This window comes from Bubalus bubalis, chromosome 1 (assembly GCF_019923935.1).
Source record: "Bubalus bubalis isolate 160015118507 breed Murrah chromosome 1, NDDB_SH_1, whole genome shotgun sequence".
NCBI classification, from domain to species: Eukaryota; Metazoa; Chordata; class Mammalia; order Artiodactyla; family Bovidae; genus Bubalus; species Bubalus bubalis.
The window spans coordinates 196500950-196517506 of NC_059157.1; the positions used below are offsets into that span (position 1 = coordinate 196500950).

Sequence of the window (16557 nt, forward strand, 5' to 3'; positions counted from 1 at the left end):
CCATTCTCTGTACATGAAATCAAAGCACTCAGGAAATAATTAGCCCAAAAACTTTCTTCAGAGAGACAGCCATGGTGATTTGGAAGTTACAGTGCTATCTATAAATTATCCAAAATCAAACACGTGTAAATAAGTAGGACTGAAATTGTTAAACACATCTATAGTACGTTTATGCATATTTGAACATTTCCTCAAAGCCCAAATCATATTTTCATGTAAGGGTACATTAACTTCTTTGGGTTAGGAAATATATGAATCTGTTGTTAGTTACTGTTTTCAGACTTGGTCTGTTTTTACTTATATATTTCTGGCAGTATTTTGGTCTGGGTAGAGCTGAATGAAACATCTTGGCATCTCTTGCTGTGACAGGGTGATCTGATCTAGCTTTTCAGCAGACTACACAACTTATTCCCTATCTGATTTAAATGACTCTGCAGCCATTAGAAACAGAAATTAAGATGACTCCTTAGTATTTAGGAAGCTTTCATTATTCAACATAAGAGATCCCAGTTGGTTTTTCTGCATCTTGTCATCACTGCCAGGACACTGGATAATCAACAATCTAGGCAGTCTCTCTCTCTCTCTCTCTCTCTCTCTCTCTCTTCTTTTGGCTGTTCCGCCTGGCATGTAGGTCGAAACTACACTCCCTCAGTGGAAGCATGGACTCATAACCACTGGACTGCCAGGGACATCCCATCAGCAGTTTTTCTCTTGATGCTTGTATAAAAAGGTTTTTTTTTTTAAAGACTCCAATTTAGAAAACCAAGAAGAAGCCTATCTAATTTGACATATAAGCAGTGTGATAAATGGTTACCTCAAAGGCTCTACCTAGGAGCCCTTATTTCTACCTAAACCTGTTTCTGAAAAACATACTATATTCAAATAAATGAGCCACTATTGCAACCAAAATCACCGTTTTCCCTGCTGGTCCAGGGTCTCCCCTTGTGCCATCTCCTCCAATGCACTTGCAGAATAAACAGCAGCACGTCCTTTCCGCAACATTGACCTGGAGGAGGGTAGAAATACATTACATTTGGTGGTATCACTGCCCAATCACACTCACACACAAGCTCAAGGTGCTCTAGAGAGGATGAGGGAGACAGTCTTTACTTTTCATCTTTCCTTCTGTGATCTGCATTCTCCGCCATATGAGGAATTCAGAATAAACTCAAAGATGTTTTTGTGTTCTCAAAAAAGCATCAGTTTTGCCACAGCCAACTCACTGCACACTAATTTATTAATGGGTTCTCCTGTGCCCACATTGACCATGTTGTTGTTAATTACCCTGTATAATTCTGCCCCTAACAGTTTGTTCAATAAAAAGAATACATGCTGGTTTTTATTTTTCCCTTTTCCTGTTTTGTGAAATATTTGTATGCTGGAGAATTTAGACATTGTCCATTGTCACATTGCTTGGCATGGAGTTCAATGGTCAACACTTCTAGAACAGTTTGTGTGGGACAGGGTTTCAAAGACACCAATTATGTGTTCAACATTCAGAAGCACTTGCTGTAGAGGGTGGGCATATGAAGAGATTTTATACTCTGGTTATGTTTTTTTACTCTGGATAAGAAGCATGTTATATATTTTAAAAATCTGAGTGAATTTCATCCTGGACCTAGTTAGTCATTCCCTGAAAAACTGACATAGTCCATCACATTTGGGGGCTTCTCTGGTGATTCAGTTGGTAAAGAATCTGCCTGCAATGCAGGCCACCCAGGTTCAGTTCCTGGGTCAGGAAGATCCCCTCTGGTTCACTGCCTGGGTCAGGAAGATCCCCTGGAGAAGGGAATGACAACCCACTCCAGTATTCTTGCCCAGAGAACAATTAACCCATAATATTTATTTTAAGGAAACTTCCGTCTGTGATAAATACTGTGATTGGCCTCAGTGGGGTAGAATCAGTTTTTGTGTTGAGAAGTTTCCCATCAAAATTCTAGTGTGATGAAAAATGAAAATATTTTCTTATAACCATTTCACAATTTCTCCTCTAAATTGTTTGTTTTTATATACTGTTTCTTTTCTGATATTAGAAAATTCTCTGTTCCCCCACCCCCCACCCTGTAAACCTCAGAAAACCCAATAAAACTTGAAATGTGTGAAACCAAACAACAACAACAAAATGGATTCTGTGATTTCATATTAGATGATATCAATTTTCTTTGGATCACTAACATCCTACAGCATATTTTACTATTAACATTAAAATGGGCTATTTCTAAAATTAAACATTTCTTATACAGTATTACATTTATGTGACATCTAAAAACTGATAACCTTGTTTGAAGAATAACTTCCTCCCTCTATGAATTACCAATTTTAAATTACAAATTTCAGAGACAGAAAAAAATTTTGTAAAATAGACACCATTTTCCCATGTAGAAAGGAATTACAAAAAAACCTTCCATATTAAGTTACAAGAAAACTTCTATATTCTCTAAGCAATTATTTTTACATGGTTACTACACTGAAGTGAAGTGAAATGAAGTCGCTCAGTCGTGTCCAACTCTTGGCGACCCCATGGACTGTAGCTTATCAAGCTCCTCCGTCCATGGGATTTTCCAGGCAAGAGTGCTGGAGTGGATTGCCATTTCCTTCTCCAGGGGATCTTCCCAACCCAGGAATCGAACCCAGGTCTCCCGCATTGCAAGCAGACGCTTTACCGTCTGAGCCACCAGGGAAGCCAAGAGATGCTTAGAGATGATATTCTCTAAGCAATTATTTTTACATGGTTACTACACTGAACACACTGTTTAAATATCTATATGCAAGATCTATTGTCAGAAGGTAGCAGGAGAATGGATAAAGAAGCTGTCGTATGTATATACAATAGAATATTATTCAGTCATTAAAAGGAATGCATTTGAGTCAGTTCTAGTGAGGTGGATAAACCTAGAGCCTATTATACAGAGTGAACTAAGTCAGAGGAGAAAAACTAATATCATTTATTAATGCATATATATAGAATCTAGAAAGATGATACTGATGAATTTATTTGCAGAGCATCAATTGGAGAAGGCGATGGCACCCCAGTCCAGTACTCTTGCCTGGAAAATCCCATGGACAGAGGAGCCTGGTAGGCTGCAGTCCATGGGGTCGCTAAGAGTCAGACACGACTGAGAGACTTCATTTTCACTTTTCACTTTCATGCATTGGAGAAGGAAATGGCATCCCACTCCATATTCTTGCCTGGAGAATCCCAGGAATGGGAGCCTGGTGGACTGCCATCTATGGGGTCACACAGAGTCAGACACGACTGAAGTGACTTAGTAGCAGCAGCAGCAATAGAGACACAGATATACAGAACAGACTTATGGACGTGGGCAGAAGGCAAGAAAGGAGAGAGTTAACATGGAGACATATGCATTATCATATGTAAGCTAGATAGCCAATGGGAATTTGCTCTATGACTCAGGGGACTCAAATCAGGGCTCTATAACAATCTGAAAGTGTGGGGTGGGGAGGGAGGTTTAAGAGGGAGAGGACAGAGGCATGCCCATAGCTGATTTACATTGACATTTGGCAGAAACCAATGCAGGAGTGTAAAGCAGTTATCCTTCCATTAAAAATAAATAGAGCTTCCCTGGTGGCTCAGACGGCAAAGAATCCACCTGCAATGCGGGAGACTGGGTTTGATCCCTGGGTTGGGAAGATCCCCTGGAGAAGGAAATGGCAACATACTCCAGTATTCTTGTTTGGAGAATCCCATGGACAGAGGAGCCTGGTGGGCTACATACAGTCCATGGGGTCTCAAGAGTTGGACACAACTTAGCCACTAAACCACCACCAAAAATAAATAAATTTAATTATAAAACAGAAAGTAGCAGGAGCCAGCACCTTATTGGGAAGTGTCTTGATATGCTGATTACAGATTTTATAAATTATAAGCAAATTGCAAATTTTCAGTCTCTCATTAAAGGTGAAAGTCGTCATAGATAACTTGAAAACCTTCACCAAGCTAGTTTGAATTCTTGTATATTTCTAAAAGAAAAAGGATTGTGATGCATCTTATTTAGGGATTAGGTTCTAAAAATAGATAGATCATAAGGCAAAAATTTCCATCAGTCAAGACAACCTTTAAACATCTTTCCATCGTAAAGTACAACATGGGAGGTCCATCATCACATCACTAGTTTTTCTTCCAAGATTGGAACAGATGTTCTTTTTTCAATTGAACTCTATGGAATCAGCTCTATTCACAGGCCATTTGCAGAAAAAACACATATCTTAAACAGCAGAATCATATTCAGTGTGGTGAATTTTGGCATTTAGTATCTGCAAGGAATGTGAAAACTGGCTGACTGGGGGATCAGCCAAGTCACTCTTACAGCTCAGACACCCTTTGGTGGCATATTTATTGACTGCAATTTGGGCAGGATTATAGGTGCTATTTAGTTTCTTCTTCCTTCTTCTTTTTCTCTTGGCTAAGCACATAAATTAAACATGCTTTCAGACATAGAAAAGAAACTTATGGTTACCAAAGGGGAAAGTTGTGGGGGAAGGATAATAAGGAATTTGGGATTAACATAAACATACTACTATATATAAAATAGATAACCAACAAGGACCTACTGTATACAACAGGGAACTACAGTCAATACTTTATAATAACCTATAAGGGAAAAGAATTCGAAAAAGAATATATATATATATATATATATATGTATATATACACACACTTATAACTTAATCACTTTGCTGTAACCTGAAATTAATACAATGTAAATAAACTATACTTTGATAAATAAATAGAGAACAATAACAAAAAGAAACATGCTTTGACATTGCTCTACAATATGACGATATGATGTTTCTTTCAAAACACCCCTTCATTTTGGCTTTTCACAAAATCAGAAAAGCCTGGTTCTACTCCCAAATGAACAAAATTAGTTCACATTCATAAGCCTAAATATGAACCCTATATACAAAACAAATAAAAAATTTAAACTCATGAGCATTTTCTGAGTGACTCACCAGGTACTTTGACAATTGGCTCCCAAGATCCCTCGTCCCAAGAGTGAGCTGCGTCCTGTACTCAAATCCTTTCCCAAATTCAATGTACAGAAGATCAGCCAGGTCGCTGGAACTGGTGGGTCCATCCAGAGCAACAGTGATGAGGGCATTCAGGCCTAGCCAACACAGCCAACAGTCCTCCAGTTAAGCAGAGTAGGGCTCCTTTAAGCTCTTTGCATAGGTATGAAAGTTGCCATTCCAGGAGGCCGGTTGCAAGAGGAACACTCATTTTACCCTCATTCACTCTCCCCAACCACACACTGTAAAACTGACAGGTGACAGAGTCATCACTAGCGAATGACAGAATTTCCATTTTTCAAAACTAATTAAAGTGGAGAATAATTTATATAATAAATTATAACAGATCCTTGAGGTCTCTGGTGACTTAAAGTAAAATAGTGAGTTTAAAAGACTCCACAGAGAAAAGGGAAGCCTCCTACACCGGTGGTTGGAATGTAAACGGGTGCCGCCACTGTAGAAACATTATGGAGTTTCTTCAAAAAACTATAAACAGAGCTATCACGTGACCCAGCAATCCCATTCCTGGGCATATATCCAGACAAAACTATAAGTCAAAAAGATACATGCGCCCCAATGTTCACAGCAGCACTCTTCACCATAGTCAAGACATGGAAGCAAACTAAATATCCATCAAGAGATGAATGGATAAAGAAGGTATGATACATATCGTATATATATTACTCAGTCATAAAAAAAAGAATGAAATAATGCCATTTTCAGCTACATGAATGGACCTAGAGACAAATACCATATGATATCACTTATCTGTGGAATCTAAAATACGACACAAATGAACTTATTCACAAAACAAAACAGACTCTATGCTTGAGTCATCACAAACACAGAAAACAAATATATGGTCACCAACGGGGAGAGGAGGTGGGGAGGGATAAATTAGGACTTTGGGATTAGCAGACAAAAACTACCATATATAAAATAGACAACAAAGTCCTACTACATAGCACAAGGAACTGTATCCAGTACTCTGTAATGGACCACAATGGAAAAGAATTTGAAAAGGATTGCACCTCCATATATCTGAATCACTTTGCATGATACCACAAACCAACACATTGTAAGTCAACTATATTTAGTAACAGCAATAAGGAATCCACAGATCATACTAAAGCACAGAGGAATTCATATGTCAAGAAAGTAAGTATTCTTAATTTTTGCCACTTGAAAGGGAGGTCCTTGGAGCAGTAGTGGGGTCTTCATCTGGAAGCTTATCAGAAATGCAGAACTTCAGGCCCCATCCAGACCCGCAGAATCAGAATCTATATTTTAATAAAATCTCCAGGTGATTCACATTAAAGCTTGAGAAGCATAACTCTAAATGACAATCTGGTTGGAATTACATGTACAAGAGACAGTTAAAGGTCTCTTGTAAGGCAATTAGGAGCAAATGTCATATAACCAACCAGAGCTGTGACTCATAGACTCTGGAAGTTTATAGATCAACATATTTCAAAGAAAACTTTAAGCGACTAAGAAAGTGTTGACTTATTTTATAAAGTAAGGACATTAAATGGTGATGGTAATAAGCCGGGCAATCATTAGGGTGGAGGTAACCATGCAACAACTGCGCTCTCATTTATTGATAATTACTATGTGCCTAGACGTTGGCTAAGTGCTTTACGTGCATTACCTTATTTTTAAGATATAAATACAACATTATAGGTAAGTGTGATTACAGCTCTATTTTACAGATGAGCAAAGGTTTTCATCCGACAGCACGACTCCAAAGCTTACACTCAAAGGACACTTTAATAACAAAAATGTACTAAAGACATAATAATAAAGGCCAGTCCTAAAGTTGGATAAATTTAGTTTTATGAAAACATAACTATTTGGCATACCCTTTCTCACTTTATTAGGGATAGGTGAAGAATTCTTTGGATGGGACTTGAAAACCAGTGGATCAGAATAGATAAAGAATATTCCAAGGATGTGGCAGAGTCAAGAGTGCTTTCTTATAGAAGTTTCTATATGACTTTGGGAGGAAAAGGAGAGTGAAGAGAACAGTTTCAGGGATATAGTGGGAAGGCTCAAGTTCTACAACAGCAAACGATGTGGTTGCTGACACGAAATAAAGGAAGAAATACCAACAAATAGGGTGCTTAACCTGTCCTAGTGTGCCAGAACTCTCCTGGTTTGAGTGCTGACAGTCTCTGGTTTGTCTCAAGCAAACAAAGACAGGTCACTTCCAAGAGTGAGAATGATGGGGAGAAGCAGGATCGGGGCTGGGAGAGGCCACGAAGAGCACCAGGTTCATCAACTCGTGTCTAATGATCAAAAGGAGGCATGCCAGTGGGCCTATCTAGAAGGCGAAAAGATCTCACATCTAATATTTCTTGTAAGTTCCAAGAAAGGTAGAAGTTTAAGAGTTATGAGAACCACGGGGTTGTTGATTTGCAGGAAATACGCATGTAACTATAATTTGTAACTCAGGTTTCCCTGGTGGCTCAGATGGTAAAGCATGTGCCTGCAATGCTGGAGACCTGGGTTTGATCCCTGTGTCGGGAAGATCCCCTGGAGAAAGAAATGGCAACCCACTCTAGTACTCTTGCCTGGAAAATCCCATGAACAGAGGAGCCTGGCAGGTTATAGTCCATGGGGTTGCAAAGAGTCAGACACGACTGAGTGATTTCCCTTTCTTTCACTTTCACTTTTCTCAGGACAGAGGACTCCAATCCTGATCTTTCTGGACTTATCTGGTTCATATGATCTTAAACAGAGTGTTTCGAATTCTTAAAAAATGAATTAAGAAAAAGAAGCTTTCAAAAATTGGGAGAATAAAGAATCACTGAGTAGATTCTAGAGTACTGGATTTTTTAAAGTGAAAAAACGGATTCAAACCCCAACACATGTATACCTGTGGCGGATTCATTTTGATATTTGGCAAAACTAATACAATTATGTAAAGTTTAAAAATAAAATAAAATTTTAAAAAATAAAAAAAAAATAATAAAATAAAAAAAAAACAAACCCCAATCTATATGGATTGGTTATAAAGCGATATCCATCCCTGAGGATCCTTTTCTCCTGGTCTCCTCTTGTTCCACAGTGATGGCTCAGATTACATGTACAGAGTCTGGGCCTCAAGTTAGAGAGGCTCTCCTGGGTGAACAGATCAAGGGCTCAGCATCTATGTGAAATGTGGGAGGTCACGGCCAGAGGTGCTCTCTGTTCCAACTGGGAGACATTCAACACCTTTCAAAGAACATTGTGGCCCACACTCTTTTATCTTTCCCACTGAAACGCTGTAGCTGGCATGAGTCCTCCAACCTTTACCTCTTTTTCAAAGTTGTTTGGGCTATTTTGGGTCCTTTACATTTCCACATACATTTTGAACCTTTTTTTTTTTTTTTTTTGGTACATTAACAAATATCCTGCTTTGCTTTTGATTGTGACTGAACTGAATGTATAGATCTGTTTGGAGAGAATTGACATTTTACCACATTCAGTCTGCTTTATCATTGTTTTAGTAATTTTCAGCAAACAGACAACGATATTTTGTTAAATATATACCTTGGCACTTCCTGTCATGTGTACATTGCAAATGACTTTTTAAATTTTGTTTTCCACTTTTTCACTGTCAGCATTTGCAAATACAATTGATTTTGAATACTGGAAAAAGATTCTAAATTTCTGAAGATATTCAAAATCTAGCTTCTGAAGTCAAAATTCATTTACCAGTTTTCCTCAGGGGTTGGAAGAAAGAAGATCGATCTTAGAAATCTGGGTGTTCCAAGAGAAACTTTCTGGAGAAAACTCTGATCTTGTCTGCAAAGGTACATCTTCTCCCACAAAAGAAAAGCTGAAATTGAAAAAGCCCTTCCTATCCACCTGAGGGTCCTGTTCTCAGTCTTCATTAATATTTCCTCTTCAGATCAAGAATAAAGGCCAAGACGATAGAATAAAGAGAAACAGCTTTAGTAAATACAATAAAAATAAAACCCTTACCCTTCAGCTGTTACTTCAGTGAACTTTGCAATCTGTTTAAGATGGAGGAATAAGAACCAGTGAAAAGACAAAATCTAATGGTGGCTCAGTGGTAAAGAATCTGCCTGCAACGCAGGAGACATGAGAGACTCAGGTTCGATCCCCGAGTCGGGATGATCTCTTGGAGAAGGTAATGGCAACACACTCCAGTATTCTTGCCTGGAGAATCCCATGGACAGAGGAGCCTGGAAGGCTATAGTCCATGGGGTTGCAAAGAGTCAGACACGACTGAGTGATTAACACTTTCACTTTCAATCCACCTCTAATAGTTAACCAGAGAGACAGGTCAGATGCCCTCGAAGCACAGCCTGAGATAGCCATTTAGATGCCCATGATTTATTGAGGAAGCACTCTCTGAGGAAGGGAACAAAGATAAGCAGGGTCAGGCTGGAGAAGGAGCTGAGCGAGACAGTGTTTCAGCGAAAGTCTAGCTTCAGCTTGATCCCGTGGGGAACTCTGGAGCCAGAGTTACACCACACAATTGGCATCCAAGTCTCTGCACTCCACCTGCTGCCCAAAGATGGGGACAGGGAGTAACCTTCCAGGCAAGGTTGGTGAAGGGCAGTTCCTCAGAGAGAGGGGGACCCTGTGAGTAACATGTGAGCAACCAGCACTCATAGCAGCTGGATGGTGAGGGAGCCTGTCTGTAAGGGGGTCTGGGTGGGGTACCAGTAACACCCACTTACAAAAATCTGTTTCTATTCTTAGTCAAACCAAAACATGTGAGTGCATTTTCCTTCCACTGATCCACAGTTTAGTACAAATGGCCAATAAATCAGACTGAGCATTGGTTCCTAAAGCCAAAAGCCTGGTGCCAGAGCTTGAAAAACTCATTAACACCATAGTTGGCCCATCTGTCATCTGAGAGAAGGAACTGATTACGAAGTCCCAAGACATGAGTAAACTTGTCCACCAACGCTTGGAACTCTGAAAACTTCAAGAGTGTTAGAAGAAAATCGTCCAACCCTCCCATTCCTTAGTCAAGCAGAAACGTACATGGTTCACTTCTGCTGGCACTTAAGACATAGAAATATTAGATAGCATGGGGCAAGGGAGGCAGGAACATACTCCAGGAAAGCTTAGGAAGAAGAAATAAAGTAATACGAGAGAAAGGATAAGACACATTCAGTGCCATTCAGTGCCATTTCATATGGGCAGGAGGAAAAAAGTAGATGCCAAAATGTTGTGAGAGCTTGCTTGCCCTCCCAAGTGCATTCAGAGTGGAGAGGCTGCAAATTCAGTGCTATCTGAGCGTCTGCAAATATAAGAGCCAGGACTCAGTTTTGAGATTACAAAGTTCACCAACACTCCTTTCCCAGCCCTCCCCATGCGTGGTACCTTCTTTTCTAAGTTCATCAGATTTTCGTTCAAGTTTTTCAACATCATCATCCAATCCATCTGAAAATAAGAGGGCCACCTAGGAGAGTATTCAAAAAAGAAAAATGAGTGAAAAGGAAGTCACTGCAACCAAAAACCAATAAATAAAATAAAACTAAGTTACCTTTCCCCGAGCAGCCGACTTATTCTGAAATGCATCCCACAGAGAACTCAAGTGGTTTGCATTGAGAAGAGATGGTCCTTTAACTGTTAAATCCTTTAAGCTGTTCAGGATGTTTTCACTGTAGATCTCAAACTTGGGGGAATATTTTTCTGCAGCATTGGTCACTTGAAAAGCCACACTAACCTGAGTCTCTGTGCCCACCTCACAGCTTACCCCATTGAGGGAGCTGATGACACGTAAGATGTCTTGAAGATAGGTTTCCATCCAGGACTGGCCTTCAAGCAAAGTCTGCCCATTCTGCTGAGTTGAGATGTCAAATCCCACCACAACGTCCACAAAGCAATCTAGGATTCAAGGGAAAAGCATATTGTATATTAGACCAATAAAGAACTTTATTTGGCTTGTATGTCATGGTTGAATCATGAGACTTGGAATTCTTGTTTCCATCCCAGTTATAAAGCTGGAAAACAAGGAAGAATGTGAATAGTGAAAAGGCTCAGAATCACTCTTTCACAACCTGTTAAAGTGGGGCTTTTTTTTCCCCCCAGCATCTATAAAATCTAGATGATTCTATAACAAAGTTTTGAAAGATTTCATTGTGTCCACTGAAGAAGCTATGAAGAGTCACTTAAATAGCTGAAACATGTTGTGGAAATGTTAATAGTCCAAAAGAGGAAATTCATTTCACGCTACCTATCAACTGAGGTCATTCAACAAATATTAAATTATAATAATAAGGGAAAAACATTTGAAAACAGAAAGTTGTTTAGAAAAATATATTAAAAAAAGAAAAACTCCTAAAGGAACGATTTTGATGATTTAATCCCTGAACAGAAAACCACTGAATTACTAGAACACATTACCGCCTTCAAGGAAAACACTCAAAACCAATAAATAAAACAAAGATGCCAAAATGTCATCATTGAGTGTTCCTAGGAACTATCCTCTTGAAAAATGGAGTATTTTAACTTTTTACCTAGATTAGTAAAATTACAAACTCTAGTAAATAAGTTCCTGGTGTTTATTTAACTAATTCAGATTGATGAATGAGTCCATGATAATGCGATCAAAGAAATGGAATTTGGGGAACAGTCCAGAGGTGGCAGTCATATGTCTAAATACAATCAGAGAGAGTGGATCATATAAGTCAAGTGGGCTGTCATGGAATGACCTTGCAGACTCTACAGAGATGTCTGCCCTCAAATCAAGAGCCCTTCAGAGCTAGCAAGAGGAGGCAGAGACGGTTTTGGAAGTGGGCTAGGAAGAAGGCTAAAAGTGGATGGGAGTGGGAATCAAAAGGGGGTGAGGACTGGCTACCAAGGGTGATAAAAACAAAAAAACTAGTGCTCTGAGAATCTGACAACTAGCATCGAGGAGCCCCGGAGTGGGGAGGCAGACTTTAGTTTCAGTACTGTACAGGTCACTACTGTGTTACTACCAAACCACTTCTGCCAAATCTCTTCACCTCTCTGAGCATTAATTTTCTTGTCTATAAAAATAAGAAGATTATATATTTCAAGATAAAAGTACCAAAGAACAGGGAAAAGAAAGGATTGGGCAAGACAGTAACGGTCTCCTGGTTCCCTGCCAAACCCCAAAGCTGATTTTAATTATCTGACTTATAAAGAAAGTCCTTAATTGGAATTAATGATGGCAGAGTTTTAGTATTAAGAAACACTGTCCAACAAATGAACTTATTTAAGAAACAGACTCACAGACATAGAGAAAAAACTTATGATTGCCAAAGAGGGATGGGGACGGGGGAGAGACAAATTGGATTAGTAGATACAACCTACCATATACATAAATAGAAAAGCAACAAGGCCCTACTGTGTAGCACAGGAAATTATATTCAATATTTTATCATAAATGATAATGAAGAATAATATGAAAAAGAATATATATGTACAACTGAATCACTTTGCTATACAACAGAAATTAACACAACATTATAAATTAACTATACTTCAATAAAATTTTGTAAAAAAGAAAAAAATACAGTCAAGATAGTAGGATATATTAATAAGATTAGAAGACAGATTCTGAAGAAAACACTTAAGTGCAAAGTTGGGCTGTTGGTGGTTATTAGCTGGGATAAGAGAAAAATTTTGTTGGAGATTTAAAAGAAGGGGATATCTTAGGTGAAAAAAAGAGAAAGAAAGATCTAGAAAATATAATTAGGTAAGTGAAGTGACAGTGAAAGTCGCTCAGTCGTGTCCGACTCTTTGCGACCCCATGGACTATGCAGTCCATGGAATTCTCCAGGCCAGAATACTGGAGTGGGTAGCCTTTCCCTTCTCCAGGGGATCTTCCCAACCCAGGGATCGAACCCAGGTCTCTGCATTGCAGGCGGATTCTTTACCAGCTGAGCCACAAGGGACGCCCACAGTTAGGTAACGACCTAGTTTGTGTACCTCTGAGATCTGCTGTCCGCACACACACCCAGGAGCTGGACACGTGTCCCCTGGAGAGCCTCGGTGGCACCACTGCTGGGTCTCCCACGCAGTGTGTGTTGGGCAGGGTTTGACACAGCCTCCCTGCAGTAGGTCTTCAATGACTGGTCTAACCCATGTCCAACCCAACTGAACTCAAGAGAGCTCTGGCCCCTTCCACCACTTCAGCCACAGATTCAACACCACTCCTGTGTCTGACTTTCCAAAGGGCTGGATAACACAGTTCTGTAGTGTGGGAGGGCAGCTCTCCATGGGGTGAACTGTGGCCAGTGAAAGGCAGAAGGTGGGAAAAAACCAATAGATAAGCGGCTCTTCTTCCCCCGATTGGCTGGTCTGTGCAGTGTTTCCGGGACTTCCCGGGTGACCTTCTGCAGGACCAGCGTACCAGTGATGCCTTCTCAGAAGCTGTAGCGAGCTTGGTAACACACAGCTCATATTACTTTCTTCTTTCTTGTATCACTCATTCTTGCTTCCCCGGGACTGTACTCCCACTGGAGCACTGCAGCATAAACTGTGCTTCAAGCTCTGCTTTCTAGAGACCCCATTAAGACAGGGACATAGAGGTCCTTATCAAGAAAAGTTGGAAATGACCATCAATTTTTTCTTATATTTCCCATATTCCTTGAGTCAGTTCCTGAAGGTGTGTCTACTTCGTTCTTATCGGACTGGCCTTTGGCTGAATGTCCTTTTTGACTCATCTTCCTTGATGATGTGAAAGACGAGAGGCACTCTCGACTCTTTCGCTACCTAGTCATGGCTCCATGCCAGAAAAGGTAGCAGGTCCATATCCTGACAACTGCTGGGGGCCTCCTCTGGGTGGTTAGAACAGGCAGACTCCAAGAAAAATCAGGAGATTAGCATGGATGAAGATAAGAAAACAGAGTTCGGTTTAGTTGCTTAGGGGAATTTGGTGTACATTGAGGCAGTAAATTGAAATATAGCTCTGAACTGCTAAACAATTAGAGTTGCTGAGCCAAGGAACTCTTGGCAAACTGTCCTTTTGTGAACTTAACTACTCTATCACTCCATGCACCTGGACTTATAAAATCACTTTTAGATACCTTTGGCAATACGCTATGAGAGTTACTAAGACTCACTGAATATTTACACAAGCTTGTTCTCATGCATTCCTCATGTGTCCCTATGACACACAGAATAAGCAGAAATGCTTCTAATACTCATTTTGCAGAAGAAGGTGCTGTGGCTTAGAGAGGCTTGCCCGAGGTCTCACGGTTGCTATTGTGGACCTCGCATGTGGGAATGAGATCCAGGCCTGTCTGGAGTCCCTACACTGAATGACCTTATTTTCACCACCTCCTGGGTGGCCAGTGATGCTAGGTCATGCAGGTTTCAAGTGCTATATTATGCTGCTGGAAGGGACAGCCTAGCAGGGAGTGGCTTCTTTACATAGCAGAAGCTTTTGAGATATAAACCCATGATGTCTTAATAAGTTCCAGCACTTCATAGTTGAAGCACAATATTTATAACGTGAACACCAGATAACCTAGACAGCCACTATATCAACAAATTTAACAACCCACAAATGTGTTGGAATCAGACAGACACAGATTTTAAAGTTTGCTTAGTTTGTTGCCTTCCGTATAATTTGGGCTGGGCTTCCAATATTCCTTAGAGCTCCCTTTTCCTCATTTGTAAATGGGAATGAAAATACAAACCACAGAGAGTTTGGGAGTTTAATGAGATAATGCATTTACAATATTTGAAAATGCTTGACCCTCCATAGAGGCACAAGAAATACTGATGTTTCCCTCATATCTCCATGCAGCTAACCATCCTTTCCCATAAACTAAATCCTAAGTACAATCAGAGAAACAGAAATAATTTAACTGCACAAATGAGAAAACTAAGACAGGCTAGTGACCGCTCCAAAGTGGTGCACGTTTTAATAAGAAGCAAAGTTGGATGTTCAGGCTCTGAATCTGGTTTCTTTTGAGACACATCAAGCTACTGTCTGAGTTCCCTTGATTTGGGAGTTTATTGTTCAAGAGGAGCTGGTATCCTCCACTGTGTTTTCACAGGCTTTATCATTCCAACCCCATTAGTCCTCAGACCACAGCTTGGCCACAAAGGCCTCACACATTCTTGTTTGTTACAGTAATCACTTGAATTATCTTTAAAGTGTACTTTTCTTATTTATTTATACATTCATGGCTTCTGTTTTGACTTTTCGCTTGGCTTTCTTTCACCCTATTAAGGACAGATTAAATAGTTCCAAGATCATTTTCAGCCTGATATGAATAAATGGAAAGGGGCATTTCATGTGAAACAGGAAATTCATGTGGAAGGTTTGGCTGAGGTCACCAGGCACATTACAAAGTATGGGAGGAAAGTGGAGTGCAATCTACACAGACAGACCTGACCAATGGCAGGACTCTTAAACTTTGGCCCACACACTGGGCCTTATGGAAGGTTTGTGCTTAGAGCCCAGAAGACGTATGGAGGGGACAATTGGTGTGCCATGAGTCTCTGCCCACAAGTGTGTGTGTGCGCGCGCACACACACACACACACACAAAGAGAGAGGAGATAATGTTCTCTTTAAGTGAAGAGAGAGGCACTTTGAGAAGCAACCTGGAGATGATACAGCCAAGAAATTCTAAAGAGTGAGACATGATGTAATGTTGCCTTCTATAAAGGAGAGGCACCCACACTGGAACACCAACACTGGAGGGCTGGAACTTCCAGAGTTTCCTGGGGAAACTGACACATAATTGTTTCCTGTGAAGTTGATACGGCTGCACATAAGAAAGAGCTGTGTTGGGCTTCTCTGGTCTCCCATCCAAGAAAGCTGCCTGGAGGGGCAAAGAGATAGCAGCAGATAAAGCGTGCTGCTGCTGCTGTTAAGTCGCTTCAGTCGTGTCCGACTCTGTGCAACCCCATAGACGGCGGCCCATCAGGCTTCTCCATCCCTGGGATTCTCCAGGCAAGAACACTGGAGTGGGTTGCCATTTCCTTCTCCAATGCATGAAAGTGAAAAGTGAAAGTGAATTCGCTCAGTCGTGTCCAACTCTTCACAACCCCATGGACTGCAGCCTACCAGGCTCCTCCGTCCATGGGATTTTCCAGGCAAAAGTACTGGAGTGGGTTGCCATTGCCTTCTCCAAGATAAAGCGGGAGGCATCCCTAGATGCCCCGAAGATGAGGAAGGCATAAGGGAATAGCTGGAATTGAGAGATGCTCACTTTCCTCAAAGGACAGATGCATCTGACAAATGTGCAGAAGGGGAAGTCTTTGAAGCAGTCATGAGTGGGCCCAGTTTACACAAGGGTTGCTGAAGAAATGGAGTTCTGAAAAGTGCCATCAAGTGAAGAACTTTCCTGATCCTCTTTGGCCCACCTCCCTTGGCCATGCTGGAGAGGTTGGACACCAAGATCAGTAAGGAGATGGCAAGGCCTGGGAGGAGGGGGCATCATGGGAGGGGGGGACAGGTGCTAAAATGCCGACCAGCTAAAATGGTCATGGTGATTGGCCTGCAGCAGGGAAAGCACAGTGAACTTGACTGAGTGTGGAGTCTGAAGAGTTATCCAAGGATGGACATATTCAT

The 16557-nt window shown here is 40.7% G+C and overlaps 1 protein-coding gene across 3 annotated transcripts in view; it reads right to left on the reverse strand.

The window, feature by feature from the left end:
* LOC102393741 (collagen alpha-6(VI) chain) overlaps positions 1-16557 on the reverse strand; it is a 171181-nt gene that overhangs the window by 85460 nt on the left and 69164 nt on the right. For all 3 annotated transcript variants that reach the window (XM_006043436.4, XM_006043435.4, XM_025294082.3), the window contains exons 9-12: positions 10541-10884; positions 10378-10456; positions 4975-5129; positions 914-1006 (exon numbers count right to left, since the gene is read on the reverse strand). In XM_006043436.4, coding sequence (XP_006043498.3) covers positions 914-1006; positions 4975-5129; positions 10378-10456; positions 10541-10884 — 671 coding nt within the window. The remainder of the gene's footprint in view (positions 1-913; positions 1007-4974; positions 5130-10377; positions 10457-10540; positions 10885-16557) is intronic.